The following is a 16,397-nucleotide window of genomic DNA, read 5'->3' as shown; positions in this document are numbered from 1 at the left end:
GAATAGTGATTTACAAAAAAGATATTGACAGACCACTAGAATGAGAGTTATTTTAGCAAATAGGAAAATTAACGTAAATTAAATGTCAGAAGCCAACAGATATTACAGAATTGCATTGAGAAGTAAAACAATAAGCTTTTGGGGATTTTGTTTTTAAACTGCCAGACTAAACATGCTTTATCTTTTAAGTATTAATCCATACAAATTGAGATGAGAAAATAAAACACTCAACCGGATCCAATTAAATCCCTCCTCTAGATGTATTAACGAGCAAGTGCCCCCACCTTGCCTTGTATTCAAGAAAATAATGTCTTACTGTCTTCCAGAGTGAACAGGCCAGGTGAAGCACTAGCCAGCCCTATTCTAAACAGGATTTTGTTCTGCAGGTCTTTTGTGAGAGAGGGGAACTATGACCCTGCAGTTGGAGCTATGTGAGCAACCCCCTTTGTTTATGTGGGGTTCCAATGACAGGGATATGCCTAGTTGTAGGGTGGGGGCCTACATCATTGCAGGGAACCTTTGTAACCCCAAACTGTGACTGTCTGCTATCCTGAACACGAAGAGCAACTGGAAACAGGAGCTTATACCAAACACCTAGATTTGGTGGCAAGTAGAAGCTGATCCAGAATTTTGCAAAGATGGGTATGGGAGCAGTGACAGGTGCTGCAGGAGTGACTGTACTCCCTTCTCCCAGATACCTCTCCATCCCACCAAGATGGGCAGACCTCACCGTGGCAGTAGCAGCTGGGGACTTTTTTAAGCTCCCAAACTAGATAAAAACTCCCTCTCTTCCCCGCCACTGCTGCTGTCCCCACTGTACTGGGGCATTCCAGTGCCACTTCTGCTCAGAACCAGTAAGGTTGCATACGTGCTGGGCTCAGCCTGGACAACAACAGTGGCTGGAGGGTTCCCCCTCTCATACCTGCTCCTGAGCTGGGGCAGGAGGTAGGGGAGGGACACAATGACACCCAGAGGGAGCAGGAAGGGCAGGGGAACCCACCTGCCCAATACCACTTCCGCAAAATGTATTCACACATCTACAACAATAGGCCATTTATCCCTGTCACCAGTAATTTGTTCATTTGTGTTCCCATGCATTCCCTTGGATTAGCACCTTCTGTTTTAATCAGTTTGACTACATGTGGGGCACGTATTTTGAGATACACATGCAAATTAGTTAAGTGTTGGCACTATATGCCACTGGGCTCTGCTACAAAAAAAAAGTCAGAAAGCAAATGACATATTTTCTCCAAAGCACAAACATCAGGGGAACAGATTATGTTCTGATGATTTCTGCTGTAAATCAAACGCATGTGCTGCATTGCCAGTCTAAGTTTGAAGGGAGTTTCTTACAACAACAGTTAAAAAGTAGCCTCCCTTTGTGTCAGCATGAGCAAGATAATCTGTGCATACATTTCCCACCCATATGCATGTGCTTGTAGTGAAATGTACATGCCTAGTTATGAAGCTACCCAGCCAGGCCTGGATTTGGGCTTCATTCAGGGTGGGAGAGGATGGGGAATGCCTCAAACCTTGTTACTCTCACCTGATTTTTGATCTTAAGAAAATAAACTTCAGCATTTTAGAGGAGATTTTAAAGGTTTCTTCACTAAGAACAGCAGCAACCTGGAGATCAGAAACAGGTATACCTAATTCCCAGTCTCACTGAGGCACCAGGCCTAGCAACGGATCCAGACGCCTTCTGTACCTCAGCACTGATATAAACCACAATCACTGGACAAAACAACATGGATTGTAACATGAGGTTCGTTCACTTGCAACTACCAATATCATATACACCATCACCTGCTTTTACAGTATGCCTCTGCCATCTACACTGGACAGACTGGGTGACGCCTATGTGAAAGAATGAATGAACACCCATCTGACTTTGGCTGTAGACAAACACACAGGCCTGTGGCACATCACTAGCTTCCCTGGATACTCCATCACTGACCCCAGGGTTGCTGTTTTTAGGTAGCAAACCTTTAAAACTAATTTGAATGGGAACTTGTGGAACAAGAAATCATCCACAAACTAGACTCTGTAAATTATGGCTTAAACAGGGACTATGGATTCTAATCCCATTACCTGGATTAGCTTTTGTGACTTCTTGTTTTTAACATGGTTTCTTTGTTTTGTGCCTCCCAGCACTGTCCTAGCACCCCCTCTCCTCTGCCCTTGTAGTCAAATCTCTCCTTCTTATAAAATGTTCCTTGCACATCCTTTAACAGCATCTGATGAGTGAGTGGAAGCTCATTCATACACTCTCTCTCTTTACATTAGTCAGTCTACAAGGTGCAAATGTACCCTGCTTTCTACTTAAGACCAACGCAACCAACTACATCCATAATGGAATGCCCACCCTCTTCTGGGAACTGCTACGAGAACTGTAAATAGCAGGTTAAACTGATACTCTAGGTACTTAAGAAAATACAAGATATGAGAATAACTATGCACCATCATAGCACAGCAATTTACGGCTTAACACAACCCAGGCACATTTTTCAGGGCCACATATGTGCTGGTGTAACAAGTGAAGTCAAGGAGTTTAAAATCAAGCAAAGAGCTTGGCCCTCAGTTTTGCATGTTTCCAACAGGAAGCCTCATGCAATGCACGAGATTCACATGATTTTCACTTTGAGATTATAGCAACTTTCAGCTGCAGAAAGGAAGGTGGTACCATGGGCAAGTGAACCCAGCGGGAATCAAGGAGAAAGAAAGACCTGTTCTTGCTTGCACAAAATAACCAGAAGCAAAACAGATGCTTCTGGCACAACTCTAATTAATTAAATCTATCTTACCAAGCAGGAAATGAGACAGGGAAGGTAAGTGACTTGCTTGAGATTACAGAGATTAATTTAGTAAATACTAGGAATAGTCGGTACTTAAAACCACCAGAATTTACGCCTCCCTGCTTTGATCTGTTTTCTCTTCACTCTTTTCTCAAGAGGACTCCACCTCTCAAGTCAAAAAAAGGGCACTGAGTTCTCATCTGAAGGCAGATTAACAGAAGCAGGCCCAGCTGGGATCACCTGGGGCAGTCTGTAATTTAACCAGCCCACCAGTAGGCTTTCCCCACGTTTTCTCTCCTTTCCTCTTTCCCCTATCTCCTGTGGAAGAGGGGATAAGAAAAAAGGACCGTCAGAAAGGATGGTTGCATTCACAATGAAAGACAGAGTAATTCACACAGCTGGGACTATACCTGGCTACACCTACTGCTTCCTTGATGAAGGAACAGCAAATAACAGGAGCAGATGAATGTTCAGTTGTTATGAATGACTGAAATAACATGCAGCACTGTATTTGAGCACGTCTACATGCCCTTTCATCCACAGTGACACTCTCCCAGACAATGACAGACAAAGAGCAAAACAACATTCAGGAGTCTTGATTCAAGAGTCCCTTATTTGAGCCTCATCCTGCTCTGGCTAAAGTAAGCCCTCACTGTGTTGAAAGGGAGAGCACAGTATAACAACAGCTGCCGGCTGCTGGTGCTTATTCAGTCACAGACACGCAATAATGCAGTCAAGTGATGCCAGAACAGTTGAGCCCATATGTCTGCAACCCTTGTGTATTATTCATGGTAGATATGCCTCAGGCCTGCCAAGAACCACCAGCACCTTGTACAAATTAAAATGGTTTTCAAGGGCTAGAATGTAGTTTACAAGAGGGCATAGGGAGAAGTCATTGCCACTTTGTGCGAGTGCACAAAGCTTGCTCATGACTTGGGTCTTTCCATTATCAGTTTCTCCAAAAGAAGAATGGAGGAGAGGACCTGCTTCAGCAGAGAGGTAGCTGGCTGCATGGCTGCACCCTTCCAAAAGGGCAACACAACAGCCATTCTGCCCATCACTGCTCAGAGCCAGAATATCTCCTGAAGCTCACTGTAGCACAGTGCAATACTTGCTGCTGGGTAGCTAGGGCTGCTTGCATGGCACAAGCAGACACTGGAAGTCTCCACTGCAGAGGAAAAGCATGGGTGTTGTTTATGTTTATGGGTCTGGCTCTGATTCACTAGGACACCTTAGGACAAGTCACTCAGCTCCCCTCTGTATATAAACACTGACACTGCTACTTCCCCAGCTTGTGGGGCTGTGTGGCTTGAATAAATGTTTGCAAAGCCTTTTAAGATGTTTGGCTGTAAAGTGCCCTAACCAGTGCAAATACCACTATTAGCATTAACAAAGAGAGGTTTGTCATTTCTTAGTGGGGGAATGAACTGTTTATGGAAACAAACAGCACAAAAATGTCAAGCTCTATTTGCTTATGAAATTCAGAGGAAGAAATTTAATCTCCCATTTCATGCTGATTTTAACCAGAAGATAGAAAATTATAAGGAACCAGCTTTTAATTCCAAATAGGAATAGGACTATTTCAAAAACAGGTGCAGGGATTCAGCAAGAAAACAGTGTTTTTGTTTGGGACAGCAGGCTAGATTCCAAATCCTTTGCCACTTATCACTGGCATTTCACTGACTTCATCTTCAGCCATCAAGGGCTTTTCAACCATATTTTTTCCTGTGGAAAAAATGATCTTCACTCTAGTGCTTTAATGGGGTTGAATATAGTGGCATATGGAGAGGCTGACACTCCTAAGCCCACTTAACATTACTTACCTTGAGGCAGGAAAGCACAGAAATGAGAGTGAAGCTCATTTGAGGTTTTCTCTTGTGATTTAAGTGCTTGTGAAAGAGGTCACATTTGAGCATTTGTCCAGATCCTGCATCCCAGCAGACAGGACAAAAAAATCTTTGTGGGGTTGTGTACCCATAGCTCATCACTGACTGGGCTCCAGTATTACATCAGAATTTTAGTCAAAATTATTGACTTGTACTTAAATTTTACAGTGAAAACATTGTTAAACCCTTCAGATTATTATGTTTCAAAGTCATTCAGCTCTGAGCTGAATCCAGAAGCATGAACCTACGGAAACCTATCCACAAACCTCACCTGAATTTCAAATTCATTAGGAAACCTTGAAAAATGTGTATAGCTTCGAGCTTCCTCCAGTACATTTCTCAGACCTCTGTCATCTAGTCAGAGGGAAAAAGCTACACTCCCAGGCCAGAAACAACCTTCAAAATAGAATTTTTCTAAACTGAGTACTTAAAAAACACATACAGCTAAGCATATGTAGGGTTTCATTGTGGAATAGTCCTTTCAGAGTACACCTCATTTTGTTGACACCCAACTCTGAGTCCTGCGGATTTGCTAAGCGTACACTCAATCCCATTACCCAAATCATTAATGATGATACTAAGCAATACCAGACCCAGGACAGAACCCAGGGGAACCCCATTTGATACCTTCTCCAAACTAGACACTGAGCCATTGATGACTGTGTTGAACATGATGATCCAACCAGTTTTGCATTCACCTTACAATACTTTCGCCTAGTCTGTATTTCCCTAGCTTGTTAATGAGAATGTTGAGAGAGAGAGTGTCACAAGCTTTGGTAAAGTCAAGGTATATCACATCCCACTGTTCTCCCCACATCCACAGAGCCTGTCACCTTATTATAGAAGGAAATCCAGTTGGTCAGGTATAAACTTGCCCTTGGTGAATCCATGTGGTTGTTCCCAATCACCTTGTTTTCCTCTAGCTGCTTCACAATAGATTCCTTCAGGACCTACTCCATGATCTTTCAAGGTATTGAGGTCAGACTGATTAGTCTGTAAATATGGGCATTATATTTGCCCTTTTCCAATCATCTGGGAACTTACCTGACCTCCACAAGTTCTCAAAGAGGAAAACTAATGGCTTCAAAATTACTGTAGTGAATTCCTTCAGTACCCTAGGGGGCATCCCATCCAGCCCTGCCAACATGAAGGTATCTAGCTTCTCTAAGTTATCCCTAACCTGTTCTGTCATTACTCTGGGCTGTTTGTCTCCTTCCCTACCTAACATTATTGGCAATTGCACTTATCTGGTAGCTACCCCTGTTTGTGAAGGCTGAAGTAAAAATAAAGCATTAAATAGTTCAGCCTTCTCTGCATCATCTATAACTAGATTCCCTCCTGCATTCCATGGAGGACCTATGGGCTTCTTTGGTCTTGCTCTTGACATATTTGTAGAATTACTTTTTATTGCCTTTTATGTGATGGCGGCTGCTGTCTGCTGCCAGACTTGAGTCTAAACGTAGCCCTAGTCTTCTCTTTAAGAAACAGAGGCTACGTGTATTAATGTTGTCAGGAAGAGAAAACAACAGCAAAAAGACAACGCAGTATTACAGAAACAGTATTTTAATCTAACCATAAGGATCCAGAAATGAGATCAAAATTCCAGAGTGTCATGTCAGTGCTGCCAAGGGTCAGGACAGTGGTGTCCATAAGCAATGTGGGGTGATATGTGAGATATGAGGTGGCTGCAAATTTGTCAACAGTCCATGATCCGGAGACATTTAGATCTTCAGTGTCGGTTCAAGACCTTCCCTACTCATGAGATGCACAATTATTACATCTGTTCCAAATTTCTGACTTCAAGAGCAGGGAGAGTTAAGATACATAAACATGAAGATATTAGCTGGAATAGGAGGGAAGGTTTGTGTCTAATAATTCTCATTTGTGCAACATGAATTAAAATACTCCAGGGACAGAGATTATGACTTATCAGAACGTTGAACAAAATAAAACTCCTACTTCAATCCAATTTCACTGTAAAGGGGAAAAATGTTTTTGTTCGGAGCTTTCTTCCTTCATCTGCCTGCCTTCTGTTCTGAGGCTCAAATTGCCTTTGATGAATAAACAATGCATTATCATGAAAAATAACCCCCCTTGCTAACATCCTACAATCAGCTTTGTATCATCGCAGCTAATTCCAAGCAAAGTGAAGTGAGAGATTGGCAGCACCTCAGAAAGTGCGTGTCAGGACTGCATTCTGGGCCAAGAGAGCTACAAGTATCAAAAGGCAGCTGTGCAAAGGGTATGTAGTTCATATAGTTCCAACATCTCTGTGAAGACTTCTAGCTACTGTGGCTACAGTTTCAGAGGAATAAAAAAAATCCACCTTGTACTGGCATTATATTAAGGTCCAATTAGTTGACGATTCAGCTGGCAAAACTCAATAACCTATTTTGGATCCTATGTGCACCTTTCAGGGGGCCTGAGGTTATTCGGATGTTCTTGTTTCAAACTCATGTGCAGCAAGGAATTGCAATCTCTGCCCTCTGCAGCACAGAAAACACTCTGGTATTCCTGCCATTTTGACCTAATTTCTCTTCAAAACCCATCTCAAACCATTCTTCCCTTTTTCTATGTCTTTAGACATGAAGCAGCAGAATTTCAGGCATCAAGACAACACTCTCGCCTCCAACGCCACACCCCTGGCGCTCAGTATTTTAACATGAAGTGGAAGAATTCTGCTGGTCTGTTAGGGCTAACCCACTGCTGAGTCTGGAAGGAGCAAACTATGCAAATTAAAGTCCAGTGCACAACACCTGCTGGGCTTCAGGGATTCTTCTTTTTATTTCTTCCCCCCCACCCTTTTTTTATTTTAAAAAAAGAGGTTTTTTTTATTGAAGTGTCCTGGTTTTCTTCAAAATACTTTTACATTTTCTTTCCTCCAAAATTTTAAAATAAATCCCAAACTAAGTTCAGATCTCCACATTCCTGAGCCTTCAAGATAAACTATCCCCTTCTGGCATGTCTAAATGTTTCCACTTGAAAACAGAACTTCGCTGGGAAGAAGTAGGAGCCAAGTGAAGCATCACATGGCTTCAGGCTGCTTAAACCTCTTCAGAAATCCAATGGCAACATTTATGAAATGGGAACATTAGTGAGTTTTTCCCCTCCCTCCTTCCCAACCTTTCACTCTCCAAGTCAACTTGCATCTCCACCTCACAATGTAGAGATCAAAACTTTCTTTTCTTAGGAACTCAAAGCTCAGTCTTGTGCTCATTCATATTTTGCTAAGGACTTCAGTAGGAACAGGCCCAGGCCCTTAAACCTATAGAAAGAATTTTTAATACTACTAATAAAAATAAGTTATAACCCCTACAAACACACACTTTCCAGCATCAGAATTTCAGTTTGGAAGACTCACCACTTCTTTGATTTCAGTCTAGGGGCTGGGTTCCGGGGAATGAGGAACAGAGCTCTCATGGGATGCATGTCACAAAGAGCTGAAAGTACAAGAGCATTAGATACACCAGGGAGAATAAAAAGGAACGAGCATTTCAAAGATAGAACATATATAAACATCAGGTGGGACTGAATGGAGAGCACTGATATCTATGGGATTTCACTGGAATTAAAAAGGCTCCAGTTCTCATGATACTGAGAACTTTGAACAACCAATATGCTATAAACCAAACAGTGATACAGATCTATAGCTGGCTGGAGCTGCTAATGTGGGTAGGAGCTAAACTCCCTAAAGATTGAGGGAGCATCTGGCATTTTGGTTTGGAGTTAAGGGCTAGCCCTGAAGCTTGTAACTTTACAGCTTTCTGTTAAGGCACTGACAGGCACAGAAAGAAGGGATAGCTTAAGAATGTGTTGTACACTGAAGCGATACTGGTGTCACTGGACTCTCTGCAGGTCCTAGCATAAGGTCCATAGGATTCTTACCAAGCTTATGAGCCACTCAAATGCATCACCTAAATCCAGTGCCTGGTTATGTACATCACAAGGAAGTTCTTTAAAATAATAGTGTTATTAGTAATCCATACTTTCCACAGACCATTCATACCTATTTTGTTTGGAGAAATAGAGACCCAATGCAATTCAGTGCATTATTCACTGAAACACCATGGCTTATTATGGCATCTAGATTTTTTTTCCCTACTATTACCCTGGGCTCCCTAGTGCATCCTCTCAAGGTTTGGGGTGGGATTTCTGGCGTGTTGTTTATGGGTACACGCAAACAGCAGCAGAAGTCAATACAACAACAGTGAAAGCAAGGCAGTGCATTTACTTACGAGGAGCGCCTTCTGCCATCTCTATGGCTGTTATCCCCAAAGACCATAAGTCACTCTGAAACAGAGAACACACAACATAGGGAAATATCCAGCATATCAGAACTGTATAATGATGTAGAGTCAGCTAAGAGGTACTGCATGGCACTCCATGGGAAAGGTTTCCAACACAAAAAATCCATATCATGCTTCAAATCATAAGTCCTTGAACTCCCAGATCAGAAGCTTTCGTTTTTGTGCTTTGGAACAAGGGTTTCCCTCCCACTGGAGTTATTTTTTCTGAATGACTGAAAAACAAATTGCCGGCGATGAGATCAGCAAATCCAAAGCCACATAATCCAATGTGATCCTCTTTCAATAATAAATGAATAAATCTTTCAAGTGTAAAATTCAAACCCACAGACGCACAGTAGTTCAGCAGCCTTGCCGGGCAATTCTGTTCTGACTTGTTTCCCTCACTTCCAGCTTGTGGCAGCTTCAAACTCATGTGAACCTCTACATGCAACCTTACTGGACCAAGGCAGTAATGGGCCATGCAGATACAAAGCACAGCTGGACTCTCCAGACAGAGGCATTGACATCAAATAGGAAGTCAATGAGATACAAATGTGCTCCCACAAATCTCTATAGATTCTCTCTCTCTCTCTCACTCTGAGAGAGGAAAGGCTATTCTTTTTCCCTATATTGTTCAACTCATACCAACCTCTGCAGTGTTGTCTGAACCCCTTTTATTATTTTACAACATCTGAAACATTTTTATTGGAATTTTTTATGTTTGTGAAAGAGGCCAAGTTAGAAACCCCACTGATTAAAGCTTTTCTATTGACAAAACCAGAAGCTGTAACTCAGGAAAAACTTTCATGGCTTTTAGTAGGAAATGTCCTTAGAATGGACTCAAAACCTGCAAAACAGATCATACTGACCTGCAGGCCAGATCATACAGATTCATGGCATGCTTATAGTCATAACTGAAATCTTCATATATATTTATCATTTTTTTTTAATCCTCATAGCTCTGATGAGCCAGCATCATGCCATATTCTCTCACATACAACACACTCCCAAATAAAATACACACTTTGTTTTGAAAGCCGAAATGAAGAAAAAAGATCTTCCTTTGAGCACCTCTGGACTGGGGGGCAGGAAGCGGGGAAGGGAAGGGGAAGTATCCACAGCTAGCAACTAGGGAGCCTTGCCTGCAACAGGTGCAGCTTTACTTTTGCTTTCCCCTGACAGAGACTTAAATACAAACATTGTTGTTGTTACCATATTTCCTTGATTATAATGCACACCTCCAAGTTCTAGCAACTGTATTTTGTGCGTGTGTGTTTGGGGGGGGGGGGGGGGTTGTAGGTGACAAAATACAGCATAACTGTTCCTGTTTCACAGATGGGGAGACTGAGGGAGAGGGGTCACTTGAGGTCAGCAGTAGGGCCAGGTATGGGCACTCGGATCTCCCCAGACTTGTCTACAGTAAACTATATTTCTGCTTCATCTGTATCAACACAGTTAATGTTGCAAATCTTCCTGGCTGTAGCTGTGGCTGGTCAGAAGTGCTTATGCCAGTACTGGTTTGGCAACCAATAAGAGTTCTAAGGTACAAGATCTGTAGGTTGGTATAACTGCAGCTTCATTAGGGAGTTACTGATACAACAGAGTCAGGAAAACCCCTCACTCTTCACTGACTACTTAGACCAGTAAAAACTGGAAGTGCAGACCAAGCATCCTTCCTGCTTCAGCTGCTTTTCCTACCCTTTCCTAGAAAAGGCCCAGGAAAGGAAATTTCATTTGGTTCTACTGAGAGGCAGGCTTTCCCCAACTTCCCTCTACAGAAGCAGCACTGAATCTGACCTCAAACATCAGGGGATATCTTGGATTTAGGGACCATTTGCAGAGATGTTCTCTATGAGCATCACCACCTTTTCCACCCCTATGGTAGAAACAGTAATGCAGTCTGCAAGGAGGTGGACTGATTTGGATCAATGACCACACAAGGGAAGACAGCTGTGTATGCCAAATGCCCCTTTGGGCACAGGTTGATCCCTGGTCCGGTCTGCCCACAGGTAAGGATTTCAGGAGATGGGAAAGTCCAAATCTTGCAATGAGCACATACAAAGAAACCAGTATATCTGACTAACCACACTCTTGGGAAGAGGTAACCAGGTTTGGCCATGCCCCATAAGAAACCCTGCCCCTTTCTCAAGAGTCAGCCACAAAAGCACTGAGCAGGATGCTGTCACTCTTACCACCTTGCTAAAGCTAAGACTTCTCACTTTGCTTCTAAGTCTAATCTTGGTTCTTGCTTGTCCCAAATCCTACTCCAGCAGTAGCTCTGTACTGCTCAGTCCCAGTCTCTTTCATTCACACGCATCTCATCCCTTACTAGGAGAGGTCTCTGCTGGGGGAGAAGAGGGAACTAATTTAGGTCCATTTAATCCTTAATTTCTCTGCTTAGGCTGTAAAGACTGAAGAGCTGTATGCAATGGGTGTGTGGTATGGACACTAAGATGAAATACCAATATCAGTGATTTCCACAGGGATTGGACTGAGATCCAACAAAGCTGGTTATGTAGAAATCTGGAGTTCTCAGAGATGCCTTTGTGTTACAGCCGAAACATGCTGGACTTGAATAGATGCACCAGTGGCCAACGGCTGCCCTCTAAATGACAACTAACAACACTGCACTGCATCGAATGACTGGGCATCACAACAAGTTGTAACATCATGGCTCTCCTGTAATTCTTCCTGGCAGGACTTCAGTATTACAGGCTTCAGGTTCAATGGATACTTTGGCCCCTGAGGGGATTATACATACCCTAAGCATATTACTTTGGTCCTCAGCAAAATCTGTATACTCAATTGATAGGTGCAGACTTCCTAGTTAAAATTTGATTATACATAAATGGATTCAATATAGTGCCCATGGGAAACAGGCTTCTTAGGACAGAGTAAAAATATGAGGCCTCCCCCTGTTTTATCTTTTGAAGTATACCTAGTTGATTTAACAGGAGATAAAAGAGCAACATTTCTTTGAGAAAGAAACACCTCCATGTACTTTATTTCTAAACCTTTGCCATGCTGAGAAACATATGAGCTGTGAATTTCCCTTTTATTCCACAACATCTATAGCAATGGGGGAGGATTTTTTTTGAAAGTTCATTTGATATCATATTTGTATCACTTCTCTTGGGATACTCCCATTTGCAAGTAGCAACATTCATATTTCTTGCTTCTCACCAGAAATAATTTGTCAGCTATGAGCCAAAGGCCTGGGCTAGAGAGTACAGAAGTCACTAACTTTCTGCTTAAGCTTTTAGATCCATCACCAGATCTCCAAGCAACTTCAAGTCCTTATATACAGGAGAAAATACTTAGCCCGTTACAAGATGGGAAAGAGAAAAAGGGAGTGCATGTGCAGCAGAGAAAGATGGATAGAGAAAGAAAGTGGCAAGTTTCCTTAATGGCCATGGTACAACTTATTTTTGGAAAAGTTGGGTAATGCATTATTCCAGACACTGCGTAGGTAGAGCTGTTATGATTAATAACCTAGCACCATTTGTATTAAAAACAGAACATAGACTAATTTCAGTGCCTTCATCTAAAGTACAGCTTCAGAGGCATCTCCCAGGTTGGTCAGTAGCCAGCTGGCACCAGGAAGAGATTCAGCTACAGTAAAGCCAAAGAGCTTTCCTATCGATTCCTCTGCACTGCTGTGGAGCGCACTTTCAGGTACAGTCATCCACTCCAGTAAGAAGAGTCCATTGGCAGCCACCTCAGTGCCTGGCCCCTTTTGGTACGTAAGTTCTACTCTGTACTCCATTAAGTTAATTTCTTCTTCTCATTGATATGAAACCAGTGATCACAAATGTCATTATGAAAGTCACCTCCCCACACACTCCTGTGACAGCTCCTCAAGTGGCCCATATCTACTGGGTCTTTTTTGGGCAGGCCATGACTTAACAGCTTTTTTGGTTGTCCTGAGGCATCAGAATAAGAAGTCAAGGTCACTTTGGTGATATAGGTGAATTAAAAGGCTTCCTTCAACCACAAAAAATTAAAACTGTTGCAGATAAGAAGTCAACAACATAATACAGTGGTACCTGCAGAAACCTCATGGGTCAGCACAAACTGTTTTCCCCATAGAGATGGGGTTTCAACTACAGCTCAAACTAATTTTCACTGGAAACCTTGGGGATGTATTTTAATGTTGTCTCTTAAAAACTATGTTCCTGTAACATTCTCAGCGGCTGTTTATGAGACATTGTCTTCAAATGCTGGCCTCCTTGTATTTGCTTAGAATTTTCCTGGCCTTACTAGCAATGGTGTAATTCCTCCTTCTTGGTTTGCTTTTCCTCTTGTGCTTCCCCTTCCTTCATCTCCCCCTTGTATTTTCCTTTACTCATTCCCCCGTCACATACCTGAAACACGTTTTTGTCCTTCCTCTCCTCCATTTTTACCTTGCGAACTACCTCTCCAAAACCCAAGGGCCACAGAGTGGCAGTTTCCACTGTCCAAGGCAGGTTTTTGGAGTTATTAGTTTCATATCAGGGAGTGATCAGATAGCTGGGCAAGTAATTTAAAAGGAGACAACCAATTCTACAGAACCCAAGAAATGCTGGTTAAGTGAAGACGTATCTCTACCATCTCAGTACCATACTACAGCTGAGCAAGGCACGTTGTACCTGTTGAACGTGTGCTACTTTCAAATTGGAAGTAATATAGCAGGCTTAATGCAGTGCTGGATGCAAGCCAATAAGCTCTCTCTCTCTCTCTCTCTCTCTACTAATTTAGCTACATCACCTCAATTTTGGCATAGTATGCTTCACTGCAGCTCTCCTTAGTAAAGTACCAAGGCAATGTACATATGCCCTTAGATTTCTTCAGCAGGCTTCCTTTTCCTGACTCAGAAGCTCATTGCAATATGCTGAGGAAATTGAGTCAGAGAGAATGGATGAGTGGAGTGCATGTGGGAGACACCCTAGTCTAGAGAGAAGACAGAAACCCCAAACAATCTTTAGGAAGTTTAAAAAGAAATCCTCTTCTCCATAGGTCTGGCAAGGATGGCAACAACTCACCAGAAAATGCACAATTTATAATGATTTTCAAATTGTATTTAAGTTAGGAAAGTCTACCTGGCAAAGAGAAAACATGCTTATATATTTGCATTATCTCATTTTAGAAGGGTAAACGACCTTGGTTTCCCTGGATACTGTAGACATTGACAAGATCTTTATAAACAAAAAAGGAGGAACTGCTAGGAGGAAATAGAAAATACCCTTAACAGTGTGGGTTTTAAATTCGTCCTTTGTGGTGCGATTTATTTTTGCAAGGTATTTACTGTATCATTCTGTATATAACAGAGTCAGCTCACTTCAACTAAGAAAACAGAATGATCAGAGGCTTTTTTTTGTCTGATGGATGAAAACTAGTGGGTTCCTCTTTTTACTGTATATTATTCCAGTTTTTTGTATTTATTATCTTAAGCCATTTGAACAAATCTAATAACACCTGATTTGCATCCTTTTAAAAAAAAACTGTCATTTGCAATTTTCCTTCACTTTGCATCTAGAGCATCAGCTGTAATACTGTGAACCTGCATCTGTAGTAGAGTCCAGTGGCCCCCACATTTCAATGGGCTCTGAAAACATCTTGCAGTTCAGTGTCAGTGGCAATCAGTCTTGTTTTACATCCAGAGTAAAAAAAAACTCCTGTTAATGCCAACTTCAGAGACAAAACATCTAGTTTGCTAAGAAGGTTTGATCTTTGAGGACAATGGAAGAACTCTGATCCCTGCCACTGCTCATCACTCTACTGAATATTAAGTGCTCTAGTTATTTTGGAAGGAGAAAAGAACTTCAGGGATTTCTGAGGATAGGAAGCTGGCTATGAAGATATAAACCCATGATTCTTAAACAACAATAACACATCTTGGAATTCCACATTCTCATTCCAGTGACTGACTGCTTTATGGGAATTAAGTCTCTCCAGACTGGAGGAGGAATACAAAATTTGACAGGGTATCTTGCTAGTGCTGGCAAGCCAGAAAATGTAAAGCATTTCAAGGGGAAAAGTCAGGCTTACAATTGAACCACTTAGTCTTACAATCCCGGGCTAGTCTCAGCTGTTGGAAACCTGTTCTGAGCCAGATAAGAGACGCAATGGCAAGAAGCAGATATGATCTGTTTTTTTTTGGGGAAGTGGAGCCGTGCTGGCTGAAAAGGGCCAGTGAAGCCTGGAGAACTGCTAACTTCAGTGCATCGACAGTACACTCTGTTTGGGGGTAGGGGAAGAGAGAGATGGGTTCTTATATGCTGGTAGCTAAAGAATAAAACTGCTCTCCCACACTGGAAATCTCCAAGTAAAGGTGATAGAAACACCACGTATCTTTTGCTGGAGGGAATATTCTCCCTCAGGGATACAAGGAACTGTAAAACTTACAGTTCCCTGTGCCCATTTTGGTGAAACCAAACCCACACCACTTAAGCAGCCATTCCTTGAAATGCCGTTGTTTTAGTGTAAAGCTATGCAAGGAGTTAAGTTCCATGCTGCTCCTTTTTACTCAGCCAGTAGGCACACAGCATGTCTTCCATAAAGAATCACTGAAAACACCCAGAAAGCTTTGTAATCTGAGCTAAAATGCTTACACAAGAATATGCCACAAGCAGATATTGTGGGTTACTCCTTAAAAAGTCAAGAACGTTCCTTAAATGAACCCTATATGAAAGAGTGCCTGGTAGCCTTAACCAAAGGCATGCTGTAGTGGTTAACCAAAGAGGACTGAATAATTGCAGGTCAAACTATTTGCAAGTGCATTTATTGGTAACAATTTATATAGGCTGAAGCACTGGGGGCCAACCTGTTTTGGCAGGTATGCTGCAACCTAATCCCTGCACTCTCCCCAAGGGGCACACTGATCCCAGCGTTTCTCCTGCCCCACCTGCTGCTGTTCTCTCTGCTCCCTTCCTGAGTTGTACACAGAGGTTGACCGTGCCACTTCCGGCACACATTGCAGATAAGTCACCTTGGGGCTAAAAGGAGGAATTCTGAAGCTAGGCAGCTGCTCTCAAGAAAACCATCAGTTGAGGTGCTGGCTGGCAGACTTCAACATATGATATTTTCAAGACTTTTTTGTTCTACTTTATTTTTTCCAGTGGGTCAAATAAACATGGATCAATGCTGTAATGTTGTGTCAGATTGCTGAAATGTTTGCACATGCTGTGTGTCTAATAAATGTCTGTTCTTCTGTGTGGCCTTGTATCAAAGAGTCTCAAAGTAGTTTACAAACATTAATTCAGCCAGTGACCTCCTGGGATGTGGCATCAGCTAACTGAGGCACAACAAGCTTTAGGTTTATTTTTAAGTATCTATGAATTTTGCCTAGTTCAACACATCTCAGGGGATTTCTGCAATGTTGATAAAGCATATATTAGAAGCAAAGGCTGTTCAGCTCTGCTGAAAATCAGATCCTAAACACTTTGACCTAA

At 42.2% G+C, this 16,397-nt stretch overlaps 1 protein-coding gene across 7 annotated transcripts in view; it reads right to left on the bottom strand.

The window, feature by feature from the left end:
- Window positions 1-16,397, bottom strand: part of TNIK (TRAF2 and NCK interacting kinase) — a 326,733-nt gene that overhangs the window by 94,461 nt on the left and 215,875 nt on the right. For all 7 annotated transcript variants that reach the window (XM_025201756.1, XM_025201754.1, XM_025201757.1 and 4 more), the window contains exons 8-9: window positions 8,917-8,971; window positions 8,043-8,121 (exon numbers count right to left, since the gene is read on the bottom strand). In XM_025201756.1, the coding sequence (XP_025057541.1) occupies window positions 8,043-8,121; window positions 8,917-8,971 (134 nt within the window). The remainder of the gene's footprint in view (window positions 1-8,042; window positions 8,122-8,916; window positions 8,972-16,397) is intronic.

Source organism: Alligator sinensis, unplaced genomic scaffold (assembly GCF_000455745.1).
Source record: "Alligator sinensis unplaced genomic scaffold, ASM45574v1 scaffold379_1, whole genome shotgun sequence".
Taxonomy (NCBI): Eukaryota; Metazoa; Chordata; order Crocodylia; family Alligatoridae; genus Alligator; species Alligator sinensis.
The sequence above is the reverse complement of the archived record's forward strand: the minus strand, read 5'-3'. Positions and strand labels throughout refer to the sequence as shown.